The 14366-nt window shown below is 40.0% G+C and overlaps 1 protein-coding gene across 11 annotated transcripts in view; it reads left to right on the top strand.

Annotated features, from left to right (window-relative positions):
- Positions 1–14366, top strand: part of TENM2 (teneurin transmembrane protein 2) — a 1058578-nt gene that overhangs the window by 915024 nt on the left and 129188 nt on the right. For all 11 annotated transcript variants that reach the window (XM_078385828.1, XM_078385826.1, XM_078385824.1 and 8 more), the window contains one exon: positions 1239–1340. In XM_078385828.1, coding sequence (XP_078241954.1) covers positions 1239–1340 — 102 coding nt within the window. The remainder of the gene's footprint in view (positions 1–1238; positions 1341–14366) is intronic.

Genomic DNA, 14366 nt, shown 5'->3' with positions numbered 1-14366 from the left:
ACTATATGAACTCCTTGAACTCATGGAGATGTATTGAGCATACAAGAACTGCTCTGTAAAACTTGGGAATGAAGAAAGATTTGCCTGGCGACATTGTAGTTCCCAAAGAAACTGTTATTTAGTCCATTTTTTTTAATTACAATGATTTTAACATTGCAGATGTATTTATGGTTATGTCCTAATAATTGACACATGGCAGAATTATGGCTATTGTGGGTGCAATAACTTTGATATTCTGAATTTTTAATGAAGGCTAATAGGGTGCATAATTTTTAAAAAAGAACAGAAACAGAAATGGCTTTCAACCCACACTTTGGGTTGCAAGCGTCTATCTTTCAGATTTTATACCTGCTAAGAAGATTTACATAGCAAGAGTGAAAACTAAGCAATTGATTTTGCAGTACAGCATTGTTTCCAGTCACTCAGACAGAAGTGCACTGTTGTAACTTTATGGAAAACATGTTAATAGACTACCACATTAGCATACTTTGTGCATCCAAAGGCATTGAAAGATATAATAATTACCGCACAGAAAGGTTATACGTATATAGCTCATTTTTGAAAAAAGCACATCTTGTATTGGAACATCCCTTCTGACATAATGGGAGAATATAATTGCACACAGCTACCAAAGATCACTTTAATCATTAGTGCAAGAGAACCGTCACTGTGACTGAGATTTGTATTTATTGCCTAACAGAAGGGACCTCACTGCTTCTCCACATTCTTATAGGAAAAACAGGCAGAATACAAGTCAAATAAATAAATAAATAAATAAATAATATGTTGAAATATATTGTGCTTTTTTTAAAAAAAGAAAAGGAGATAAAGTACTAAATCAATCAAAGACAAGGAAAACGGGGAAAGTTTATTGAAACCTTCTCTTTAGCACCACCTTTGTTATTCCTCCGTGGTTAGGAAACAGAGTATTAAGAAATGTTGGCTAAAATCCTGTTGCTTAGCATAATAAATCATAATTCAAGTAAGCCCAATCCCCAGTCATGGGGGTTGGGTGAGTCAACTCCTTTAGAAGTTCCATTGATTCAATTGGCCTACTTATGTTGTGACTTACTATGCTAAGTAACAGGATTTCAGTTATTACCATTTTTCCTTTCTGTTCAGGTATTTTCTGATTATTGCCAAGAAAATTTCAGATGCCAAAATTTCATTTAAGTCATCAGCATTGAAAGCAACCAAAAAAGGAAGCAGCTAACACATGAATGGCCGTTGTCTTTCAGATTCTGTGCAGGATTGTCCACGTAATTGCCATGGGAATGGTGAATGTGTGTCTGGAGTTTGTCACTGTTTTCCTGGCTACCATGGAGCAGATTGTGCTAAAGGTAGTAATAAAGTTTGTTTTTATTGTGGGGTTTTTATTGTTATTTTTTGTCATACGTTTTATCCTATGCCATGCTAATAGTTTCTCATATACTGTAGTAATGAAGGTTATTTATATAGCATTTCACCTAAGCTGTAAGGCACTTCACTGGTGTTATCTAAGCAGTCCTTCCAAAAATCTCCTGAAATACAAGCTACTCTCATTTTAAATTGGTGGGATTGCATTTGAGTATTGAAGCTTACTTGAAATCTACTTGAGACCAAATTATACAGATGATTCATGTTGAAACTGAAATAACATTAGTGGTCAAAAAATATGCAACTGAGGCCATCTTTCATGTCAGATTTTAAATTAGGTTTTAAAAGGAAGAATTTTCCTGAGCTCTGAATATCAGTCATAAAACAAAGCAAGCCATATCGAGGAATGACAACATCGCCTTCTGTGAAAGTCACACACAATCAACACTTAAGGAATTCTAGTTTCTAGTAATGGGTTACCTATGATGTTTAAGATCTCAATGAATTAATAGATGAGATGAGATTTGAACCACAGACTTCCAGCTCTTAATCTATAGTCTTAGCCATTTTGTACCACCAGCATCTTTAAGTTACATACACCATGATCTTTGCAAAAGGAACTTCTGCAGCAACACATATTGCTCCAGGAATACCTTTTGAAATAGTGTGTGAGTTCTGTTTTCATAGAAAACCTTCACAAATAAGGTTCTGTTTCCTGTGCCACCTCAGGCTGGAGAGAAAAGAACCAATTGTGGAATGAGTAGCAGCCATGTTTCTTTAAAAGAATGTTCTTTATTCTTCTATTGCTGCCAGAAAAGATCAAGATAAAATAGTTTTTAATTGCACATAAGATAAGATTTTGGTAGTTACAATATTTGTACCAGTGGCTGACATTGTTTACAAGTAGGCTGGTGTCAAATGTTACACAGTGTGTGTTCGGCAAGATGAAAGTGCACCTAGGGGACAAAATGTCCCAGACAAAGAATTAAGACATGACCTAAGATGTTCTCTGTTGGCTAATCTATGTTGGCAAGCAGCGGTGCTGTGCTTCTTGCATACACCAGAAGAGATAAATTAGTTAAAGATCAAAATCCTGTTGCTTAGTGTAGTTAATCGCACTAGAGTAGGTTATTAAATCAATGGGGATTTGGTAAGTCAATTTCCCCTATGGTCCATTGATTTAAATGGGCCTACTTTAACAGTGTCCCTTCAAAATAATCCAACACACAGCCATTAATGTCTAAACCTCTGGCAACAAAAGCGAGTACACCCCTAAATGACAATCTCCAAATTGGGCCCAAGTAGCCATTTTCCCTTCCTGGTGTCATGAGATCTGTTAGTGTCACAAGTCTCAGGTGTGAAGGGGGAGCAGGTATTAGCGCTCTCATTATCTCAGAGTGGTCACTGGAAGTTACACATGGCATCTCATGGTAGTGAACTATCTGAGGATCTGAAAAAATGAGTTGTTGCTTTACAGAAAGATGGCCTAGGCTGTAAGAAGATTGCCAAAACCCTGAAACTGAGCTGCAGCACAGTGGCCAAGACCATACAGCAGTTTGACAGGACAGGTTCCACTCAGAACAGGCCTCACCATGGTCGACTAAAGAAGTTGACTGCCCGTGCTCAGCGTCATATCCAGAGGTTGGCTTTGGGAAGTAGACGTCTGTGCTGCCAGCATTGCTACAGAGGTTGAAGGGATGGGGGGGGGGGTTTCAGCCTGTCAGTGCTCAGACCATATGCCGCACACTGCATCAAACTGGTCTCCAGGCCTGTCGTCCCAGAAGGAAGCCTCTTCTAAAGATGATGCACAAGAAAGCCGACATACGGTTTGCTGCAGAGAAGCAGACCAAGGACATGGATTTCTGGAACCATGTCTTGTGGTCGAGTGAGACCAAGATAAACTTATTTGGTTCAGATGGTGTCAAGTGTGTGTGGGGGCAACCAGGTGAGGAGTACAAAGACAAGTGTATTGTGCCTATAGTTGAGCGTGGTGGTGGGAGTGTCATGGTCTGTGGCTGCATGAATGCTGCCGGCACTGGGGAGCTACAGTTCATTGAGGGAACCAAGAATCCTAACATGTACTGTTACATACCGAAGCAGATCATGATCCCCTCCCTTCAGAGACTGGGCCACAGGGCAGTATTCCAACATGATAACAACCCGAAACACACCTCCAAAACGACCAGTGCCTTGCTAAAAAAGCTGAGGGTAAAGGTGATGGACTGGCCAAGCATGTCACAAGACCTAAACCGTATTGAGCATCTGTGGGGCATCCCTAAATGGAAGGTGGAGGTGTGCAAGGCCTCTAACATCCACCAGCTCTGTGATGTCGTCATGGAGGAGTGGAAGAGGACTCCAGTGGCAGCCTGTGAAGCTCTGGTGAACTCTATGCCCAAGAGGGTTAAGGCAGTGCTGGAAAATAATGGTGGCCACACAAAATATTGACACTTTGTGTCCAATTTGGACATTGACACTTATTTGTTTATTTTTAATTATTTATTTAATTTATACCCCGCCTATCTGGTAATTGCGACCACTCAAGGGTGTACTTAAGGGTGTACTCACTTTTGTTGCCAGTGTTTTAGACATTAATGTGTTGCATTATTTTGAGGGCACAGCACATTTACACTGTTATACAAGCTGTATACTCACTGCTTTACATTGTAACCAAGTGTCATTTCTTCAGTGTTGTCACATGAAAATATGTACTAAAATATTTATGAAATGTTTTGGGGTGTGCTCACTTCTGTATGTTTAGTAATATTTCATTATATCTTGTGTTTGTGGAAATGTCATTATTTCCCTTAATTTATTCTAAGGAGACCCTCAGTAGAGAACTGTAAAATAAACATAAAGAATTGGAAAAAGATTAATACATTTCTAGGAATATTCAGTCGGAGTAGATTAATTATAGAAGGTCTAGCCCATTTTTTTCTAAGTTTGTGCTCTAGACATAGACTCAAAATAGTGTGTAATACGTGCAAATAGATTTCCTCCTGTAATCTGTTTTCTTTGTTCTTCAGATTTGTATTTTGGTATTTTCAAAAAACAATCATGCAAACAAGTGGAAACAAAGACCAATCCTATGCATGCGTCAGTAGACATGGGATTGCAGGTGTACTTTTAATATCAACAAGGGAAGATAAGCCTTGCGATGCATATTTCTTCTACCTTTTGACTGTTTTTTTGTTTAGAAGTGTACCAGTGAACAGGAATGAAAGATGTAAACATGCCCAATTCCTTATTATTGCAGGGAGGTGACTTTCTTTTCCATCAAATCTGATGTTTCAACACGGTAGAATATTTTAACTGTATCACAACACAGGCAGTCTGAATCTGCTTGTTCAAGCATCTTTCCTCCTATTTCTTGATAACCCTCTATGATTTACCAGCATTTCAGAAATTTATACTATGATTTTTTTCAAGTTACATTCTCTCTCTTGTAATATCTTAGCTGGCATGAACTGTGATCTAAAGGAATGAATTAGCATGTTGAAAGATATGAGAATGCTTCAGTCCACTATTTTCATATGAGAGGCCCATATAAGATAGGTTTGGGGTTTTTTTTTAATTAGCTTTTAGAGATGCTGCTAATGAAAACCAATTGGCAAATTGAATGTAGCTACAGAGAAGGATGTCTTATATCAACTAAGAATAAATTGAGTCAGAAGAAGAGTAGGTACAGAACACGAATTCAGTGATTTCAAGAAACATAGCAGCTAGTTCACTCCTCCTCCTTTGTTTTATTTTATTTTATTATTTGTTTTTATTATTGATTGTGTTATATTTGGACAAGGTTTTTAAACTCCTGTCACAGAATGCAGAATATGATTTTCTTGGCCACCAGCTTTGCCCACTAAATCATTCACTGGACTAAAACTATCTGACATACATCTAAGCCGCATTCAGAGCTATTTAGGACTTTCAGGGTTCTGAAGGCTGGCAGAGGCTGTCCAGATCACCAGCATCCATGTATTTAGGGAGACAAAAACTAGAGATGGAGGGAGCAGGGCTAGAGTTATCCATTTAATTGCATGGCTGCTCTTCCCATGAGCTAACAATCGAATAAGGTTTATTTACATGTGGGACTTACTGAGGTAGAGACAATTCTAATAATAATGATAATGATGGCAACAATTCTAATAATAATGATAATGATGGCAACACGTGGGGGGCCCCACCTTCCCCAGCCACCAAATTGATTTTGACTTACAGTATGGTGACCATTTCCAGGGTTTTCTAGGTATAGAGCACTGTACTCTGAAATGGTTTACCATTATCCCTACATAAATACTATTTAGCTGTAACTGAAAGGATCTTTGAAAAGAAGTTGGAGATGAATCTAATTCAAGAGTTTGGCTTCAGTGGCTGAAATCCCATTGCTTGGCCCAGTAAGCTGCAATTAGAATAGGCCCACTGAATCAGTGCAACTCATGAAGGAGTTGACCCTCCAAATCTCCACTGATTCAGTGGGCCTACTACACTAACAACTACGCTAACAACGAGATTTCAGCCAATGTATGTGTCACACAAACAGTCTATAAATAATTAAAACCATAAGTCATGGTTTTACGTTGAAATGCTTCACGGTCTGATTACCATCTCAGGCAAATGGAAAGCCTATGCCATCTCCCAACCCACATGTTAAACATGTATGCTTTTGACCTCGTGTATGTGAACTTAATAAGATGGATTTCAAATTAATGCGTCACTTAAGTGGATCCTAACTACTGAAAATGACAACTCCTGCTGTTCTACATCTGTCATTGAAAGCAAAACAATGTAACTATTAGAAAACAAAGAGTGGTTTTAATTAAATATTGGGGGAAATGTGTTGGCATTCTGCAGATATGGAGCTTGTAGGCAGAAGATCAGGGGCTCAGTTAGATGAGAAGTTGGATTCAACTGCTAATTCCAAGGAAGAGGAATTAAAAGAAGTAAATGTGCTTCCACTAAACAGGGCCAATGAAACCCAAGCACCTGTGCCTAATTTTTTCTTGTTTTTTTTTTTCAATGCAATACAAAATGTATTTCTATTGTCACTTTGGATTTCTTAAGCTCCCTCTTCACTTTTCTTTTTATTTTATTTTTTGGCTGCAATATTTCTAGGTTTCCTTGAATGAACTCAGTTCCAAATAAATTGACAAAAAGTGCCTTGACTGAGTTATCCGTTACTTTAGGATATATCTGTTGTTGGGAAGTGTATTTTAAGGAAGTTGCCACTTTAAAAAGAATGCCATGGCACCTAGACAGTGGGGGGGGGGAGCTCTGTCTGCAGTGTACAATCTCATGTCTGGAAGGAGACTGGCATCTGAAGACAGATGCTCAGTTTTCTAGCTGCCATGGCTTCTCTGTTATGGTGGATTTAGTGGTTGAGTTGTGGTGCATCTCCAAACCTGGCCTTACCTTAAGAGTTGAAAAAAAAAATCCAAAATGGTATATAAATCATGTTAGATGACTGAATTGTTGTGCAACAGATACAGTAGGATTCATGTATCTACAGGATTGGTATCTGTAGTTTCAGTTATCTGCAGTTTGAAAATATTAAAATAAAAATCCCACGAATACATATTTCTATGAAGTAGTTACCAGAACTGGCCAATATAGGGAGTCAGAGGCCACGCTACATATAGTGTTTTTTGCATCCATGGAGGGGGGCTTAGAACTGACCCCCCCCTCAGATATAGGGGGACTACTGTGTATGTCATTTCTACTTTTTAAAAAAATGCTTTTGTAACTCTCAGGGGAAAAATCTCGAGAAATAAGAACCCCTGAGAAGTAGGCCCATGGTCACGAACAGTCTGCAATGCAGCCATGTTTTTAGGGACAGGCTGAACTTTGTTGTGGTAGTTCTACTGCCTTCTCTCTAGTATCACTGGATCTCTCCTTGCTTCAACTGTTTATATTTGAGATCATGCATGCTTTGTTTTTAAAACAAGCAGCTACAGAGATGGCTGTGAAAAATAATCCAATTGCCTCAGCATTCTCCTTCTCTCTTAAAACAATCGTGCTATAGTGATTCTCTCAGAGAGGGTAATCTCAGGGTAGGAGAAGGTTGTGACATTTTTAAAATCCAGCTCACTATCTAAAATTATCTCCGTCCTTATTAATTGGTCCTTCAGTTTTCCACTGAGAAAGGAGCCTTTGTACTTCACTCGTGTTGAAAACAATGGTTAAACACATAGGACCAAGCCTCTCTGCCCCTCTTCTTCCCAATATGCCTAGGGTTACTTCCCAAATGGAACCGAACATTGCAAGATCTTCTGATAAAAGCCCTGTTTGAATACCTGCAGATCTTTCCCCCTGGATTCATTCTGTGGTGGCATGCTCACAAGATGACTTCAACATTGTCAGTCCCCACCTTCCACTTCCTGGTTTTTATGACATTTTGCCTGATGTGATCAAGCTTCCCCACAGTTCTGTGCTATTTTGCCTGTTTGATAAAAGAATTACCATCATGTGGATTTGGAGGAGTTTCTGGAAGGCAGCACTGCTAATTTAATGCATGACTTTTATTTCTCTGTCTTTTCCCCAATACTCTTAATTGACCTTCCATGTTCACGTGTACGGGTTTCCTTGCATATATACACATCTATTTCATGTACTCCAAATGTTCCTCTTCCCATCCTGCTTGATTGGTTCCTATGGAACAAATTATTTTGTTCAGTCCTGTCATTCCAATTATGAGCTTCATCCAGATTTCAGGAGCAGCCTTTCCAATACATTTTCAATCACTTCCATGTTATCATGCTTAAATCTCATCATCTGTACATGTGGGAGACTTGGTATAAGACACTGGTAACCATGGCATGTACAGCTCCTTGACTGCTTTTCCTTGCATATTATTATGGGTTACCTGCACTGTCACTCTAGTTTCTTTCACATGCTTGGTTCCAGTATAAGGCATTAAGCTGTCATCTAGAGCAGAGGTCCCCAACCCCTGGTCCACAGCCTGGTGCCGGTCCATGGCCTGAGTCAGACCAGGCCACGGAGACAGACTTCCCGCCCCACCCCTGTATGCACTCACCCCCGCACAGCTGATTTGTGCATGTGCACGTGCTCCAGCACGCCTGCGTGAGCGCCACACCACCATTTGCGCATGAGCACGAGCGTGTGCTTGTTCACACATGCACATGAGCATGGGGGTGCTCCGCTTTCCTCAGCCAGTCCACGAGGTGAAAAAGTTTGGGGACCCCTGATCTAGAGTGTCTGCAATGAGGTGACTTCAGAAATGCTCATATTTCCATATCCAAGGAATATAAAACAAAAAAGTTCATAGAAAAAAAGGCACAACAGCGGAGAGATGGGAAAGTTGACATTTAGAGCCATATATCAGGATGCTGAGCGGAGTACAGAATAAGGCAGCAGGGAAAGAGGACTGCACGATAGACTATATGAGAAATATAGCAAAGATGTAGGTGGGCACTGGGGTGTGAAAGCAAGAATGTGCCACAAACATACTGTTCTTTGTAGCATTCATCCATATTGCCAGTATGTCCCAGCTGGTCATCACATGATATGCATAATGAGCTTGTTGAATGACTGTATGTTTGTGAGTCTGTATTTTGTTCATCACCACTCCAGTTTATAATTTTTTTCAGTTGGGCTTATGAAGTAGAAGCTAATGTAGAAGAGGTGCATTAGCAAGAAACAGAAGGAATTCTGTGTCTTTTGCTTCCAAACAGGAAGCAGAGAATGGCAAGGAAATCACTCTGCCTATGATACTTATTGTACTGCAAACAGAAGCAAGCAAAACCTCAGAGAAATGTACAGAAACAAGAGCGAAGTCAGGGACCCAGTTAGGTGTGTGCTATTTTGGAATGGAGTTGTTGTTTTTGTTGTTTTGAATGATATACCACCCCATAGAACTTGGAGCACTCTTTGGGTGGTTTACAGTGTAATTATGCAAACAACACATTGTCCCCACTCCCAGAAGATGGGTACTCGTTTTACTGACCTCAGAAAGATGGAAGGATGAGTCGTTCTTGAGCTGGCTACCTGAACCCTCAGGAGAGAACTGAGGTCATGAATTGGGAAAATGAGTGGGTACTTACATAGCCTATGCTAGTGTGTGTGGCAGAGGGCCATATAGTTTCATGTCCAGGACTTGCCTGGTTCTCGTCACTGGGGAACCTTATCAGACTGCAATGTGAAAATCTTTCCATCCCTATTGGATTGTGTTCTCCAGGATTTCAGCTGTGTTCACCACCCATCCTGCCTAACTTTATAGCTATTTGTGAGATTTTTCTTTCTTTTGACATTTTCTTATACAGTTTTTCAAATGCACACATTTATTTAGGCATTTGACCCAACTGATGTATTTATTAACTTTATTTGCCTAATTTAGGCAATTCTCCGATCATGTTTAACAATTAAAAATGGGTACCTAATTTAGCATCAATTCTTTGGAGTCAGCCTTCTTTATGGTCCAGCTCTCACTTCCATACATTGCTACTGGAAAAAAAACCATAGCTTTGCCTATGCAGACCTTTGTTGGCAAGGTGATGTTTCTGCTTTTAAAGATGCCATCTAGGTTTTTCATCACTTTCCTCTCAAGAAGCAGGCATCTTTTAATTTCGTGGCTTTACCCTGGACTGCAAAGAGAACACACCTATCCATTTTGAAGGAAATCAATCCTGGCTGCTCACTGGAAGGACCATCCTGATGACTCCACTACTTTGGCCATCTCATGAGAAGAAAAGACTCCCTGGAAAAGTCCCTGATGTTGGGAAAGTGTGAGGGCAAGAGGAGAAGGGGACGACAGAGGACGAGATGGTTGGACAGTGTCATCGAAGCTACCAACATGAATTTGACCCAACTCTGGGAGGCAATGGAAGACAGGAGGGCCTGGCGTGCTCTGGTCCATGGGGTCACAAAGAGTTGGACACAACTTAACAACTAAACAACAACAACAACTAGTTTAGCATGCATTTTTATTTCTCTGAAATGCCCTAGAAGTCTTAAAGATGTGCATGCATTTCTCCTCACACTGGATCTTGGAAGGCCCTAATGCTCTTCTTTTATAGACAATGCTGAATCAAAAACAATTCTTATCCATTTTTCATGTTGTATTATGGAAGTTAGTTGCATGTATGGATGTACTCATGTGTCCATACACCGAAGCCTCCCTATGCCCTTCCATTCTTTGCTATTGTTTGCTGGCCATGCCATGTCCTCATCCATCGTGGATCATATGACCCAATCCTCTAATTGGGAGGAGACAGTGGCTGAAATCCTGTTGTGCAGCGCTATATGTACAATGAGAATTACATCATCAACAGAGGGAAATAGCCACTGTTTATAGGCTTACTTTGGTGATTTAGTGATGTATATGATTTAGCTGCACTGCATAGGTTGTGGGCACTTTTGTGGGCCATTATACCTATACCATTATCCTGTGCACATATTTTAGTTCCCGCATGTGTGAAAAAAGAGGGAGTAGAGTATTTGGTAACTGACAAGTTTGGGACATCCTAATCTACATTACCAGAAGTGAATTCTGAAATATATCACCTCTGAATGGCTTCTGCCCCCATTCTGGAATTTACTTTAAACAAGGAATCTGGATTCCACATCTGGCAATTGGTTTGGAATGGATTTATGTTTTTTTCTACACAAAAGGCTTTAGACTATCCAACCTGATGAAGATTCATGCACAGTCGAAAGCTAGCTTCTGATTTTTGACATTTAAGTGGTCTAATAAAGGTGTCATTCATCCTTGCCTCTGGATATTAAAAAATACATACTGAAGCACATGCAAATACTGAGAGCTTTGAGTAACACATTGGGGAAGGGGGGCACTGTATCTGCGGCATTATATCCCAGCCATTTTTCAGTCATTTAAGATAATACTAAAATATTTCCCACTCAGTGCAGTACCTACTCATTTTATTTTCAACAAAACAGAGTACAGTGCATTTAAGTTCACAAACATTTTATCTTTTTTAACCCTGATGCTTTTTAACACTAGTAAGCGTTCCATAGCATAGGTCTGAGGGGTTCTGGTTTTTCCTCCCCATCTCAAAATTCCATCTCTCTTCGTTGCCTTCTCCATTAAGGTATGGCCACCAAAAACAAGGGAGCCCAGGGTGTACAACTACCCCATTCTCTGCCTACTCACCAGAGGAGGCAATCAAGACATGTCCCATAGCAGTGCCACATACCTGTGATTCAGGGAAGGCTTTTGAACCTGAGACATCCTTTCAGGCATTTCCAGCTAGGACCTCCTCCCTCTGAAAATGAGAACTGCATCCTTTTGGCATTGATGAATGCTAGCCAGCCATGGTGCCAGTCATGGCCACTGTAAGAACAGAGGGCCATCAAGTCACATTTCTATCCACACCATTCACTCATACAGTGGCCTCCCAATTCTTGTGCCGGTTAGCCACCTTCTGTCATTTCAAAAGGCTCTCTCTTTTTTCGAAAGCAGCTTAAGTGCTTATTGATTGAGAACTTCTATAACTCTCAAAATGGAGGCATCCTCATATCTCTACAGGTATTTAAAATGAATTGAATTAATCATAGGCTTAAAAGTCTCTGGTGATCACCATTAAGTTCTCTGGGTTTAATTAAAACATCTGTGCACTTTTAATTTATCGATTCATCCAACTCATATGTCATGTTTTTAACATAGCCCAGCATGCTCTGCATCATTTTTAACCCAATTTCCACTTAACTAAAGCAATTAAATTCACCCTGGATTAATTAAAGCATTCATACTTTAGTGCTTAAGTCAGCGTGTGCTGCTTTCCCCACATGGTTTCTGAATGTCAGGGATTTGACACACCTGATGAATTTTTGTCCTGTGATTTTTTTTGTTGCGTGCTTTCTAATGTGTACTTTGATAGCGCTAATACAAGAAACTTCTTAGAGCTTGGATCTGTGTTGTAGAAATAGTCATACATTTGGGTCTTGATAGCTGATGTTCTGGAGACCTATTAAAGGCATTTTAAAACCATGTGTGTTCCAAATGGAATGAGGGAAACATGCCAAACCAACCCATCCATCATTATTTTCCTAACATTAATCTATCTGAAGATAAGACCCTACTGTAATAGTCAAGGCTGTCCATGTAAAAACATGGGTGTGTGTGTGGGGGGGTGTTGTGGTGGTGGGATTCTTGCTTTCATGAAGAATCTCCGTGTTTACAGCCAGTTCTCCTCAGACAGTCATTATTGCTTGAGGAAAAAAAGGATGGAGGAGACAGGACTTTTGCATTCCCTTCGTCATTTATGTAGTACATGTGCTTTGGTTAAAGTCTGAATGAAGCTTAGGGGTTCTCCAAACCAGTGGCCTCATGTAAAATAATATAGGGCTTATATGGTTTCATTCATTCATTTAATTTATTAATTAATTTTGCCCCACCTTTTTCCTTTAAAAAGGGACACAGGGTGGCGTACATAATTAAAAACACATTAAAGACAGCGAAGTAACCATATATTAAAGAAGAATTAATAACATCTGTGATGGGCACTCAAAACCCTGCTGGACTCTTCATCAGTCCTAGCCACCAGGGCCAGTCTTTTAAAGATCTCTGTTTTAAACCCAAACAACTTAAGACTGAATCCTGGAAGGAGTGTCCCTCCATCTACCAACGTGCCTACGCCATAGGAATTTCAGGGGAGATTGTTCTGTGTACATCGATCCATTGAAGGAAATGTATTACACATTTAGCAAGAGAGAGCTTTCTTTCCATCAGCCTTCCTGATGATGGAATTCCCTTCCTCCCAAACATTACTAGGGGCTTTGCAGACTTCGTGGATTGGTTGGTTTTGTTTCCTTGGGCATTTATTTTAGGTCTGGAGGTTACCCTGCCCAACTTCTGCTACTTTTCAGCTATTAAGATCATTACTATGTTTATTCTTTTGTCCTTTGTATTTACTATGAGGGACTAATTTTGTCATTTCCCAGCTTTCGTACCCCCTGCCCTTTTTTTACCTGCCTGAAGAATAGTGTTGAACCCTCTGAGATGCAGCATCGAGGCCATGACCCAGTCATTATTGAAGTCCATGACCCAGTCATTATTGAAGTCCATGCGGAAATGAGGGTATCTAGGGGAGCCTGATAGTTTTAAAAGCCTGGGAGGCCAAATTTAGCCCACAGGATAAAAGGGTCTCCATTGATGAACTATAGAGTTATCTGTGATTTGGTGATTTGGCTAAGTGAGAGAAGGAAAAGAGTGAGAGGAAAATTCCATGGCGAGAAGGATTGGGTAATGACAAGGACATTATTTGAAATTTTCTGGACATGTATGTTTAGGGGATACTTTCTAAAGACATTACTGATTTTCAGGATTGGAAAGTGTATCTGTACAGTTTTCATAAAATAACAAATAGTCCTGGCAAATAGAGGCATTTCATTTCCTGCTTATTATTTATGAAGGAAAATGGAGAGAGAGCCTATTTTGGAAATACTTCTTTTTAAGCAACCAAAGTTTATCCCCAGGCTAAAATAAAGCTGGATGTGGAAGAAGTTTGTTAGTTTGTACTGTACTTAGATCACAATGAACCAAAACCCATCTCTCTCATTAGGGAAAAAGATATACAATGTTTCAAGAACAGCAGCAGTGGCGGCAGCAACAGTTTAATTTCTGCTAAAAGAATAACTCTGGCTTGAGTTATTACAGATGCAGAATTAATTATCCTCTTGAGGGGGAATTCTCAGAGGGTCAGCTTGAAGAGCACTAGTAAGAAATTGATTGTGCATCTGTCTACACTAAACTTCCCAGTGGTCTGAGGAATAATCAACCTTTGACTTAAATTGCCACTTATTTCTGTAAGTGGAACAACAGAGCAAGAAAGAGCAACACACTGTCTAACCGTGCAGTCCTTTGAGCTTCAGCCTGGTCTTCCGGGTGCCAGTGCTTGGGCATCAACTTAGAAGACTCCTGCAGGGACTTAACTTCAGAGCCCCCTTCATCACAGGAACAACTGCCCTATTCACCTTATTTCTGCTTTCTAAAGATGTTCATTGCAGCAGGCAAGTTCTCACATGCTCTGTAGAGAAACCTG

This window comes from Pogona vitticeps, chromosome 2, assembly GCF_051106095.1.
Source record: "Pogona vitticeps strain Pit_001003342236 chromosome 2, PviZW2.1, whole genome shotgun sequence".
NCBI lineage: Eukaryota > Metazoa > Chordata > Lepidosauria > Squamata > Agamidae > Pogona > Pogona vitticeps.
This window is presented reverse-complemented; position numbering and strand designations above follow the sequence as displayed.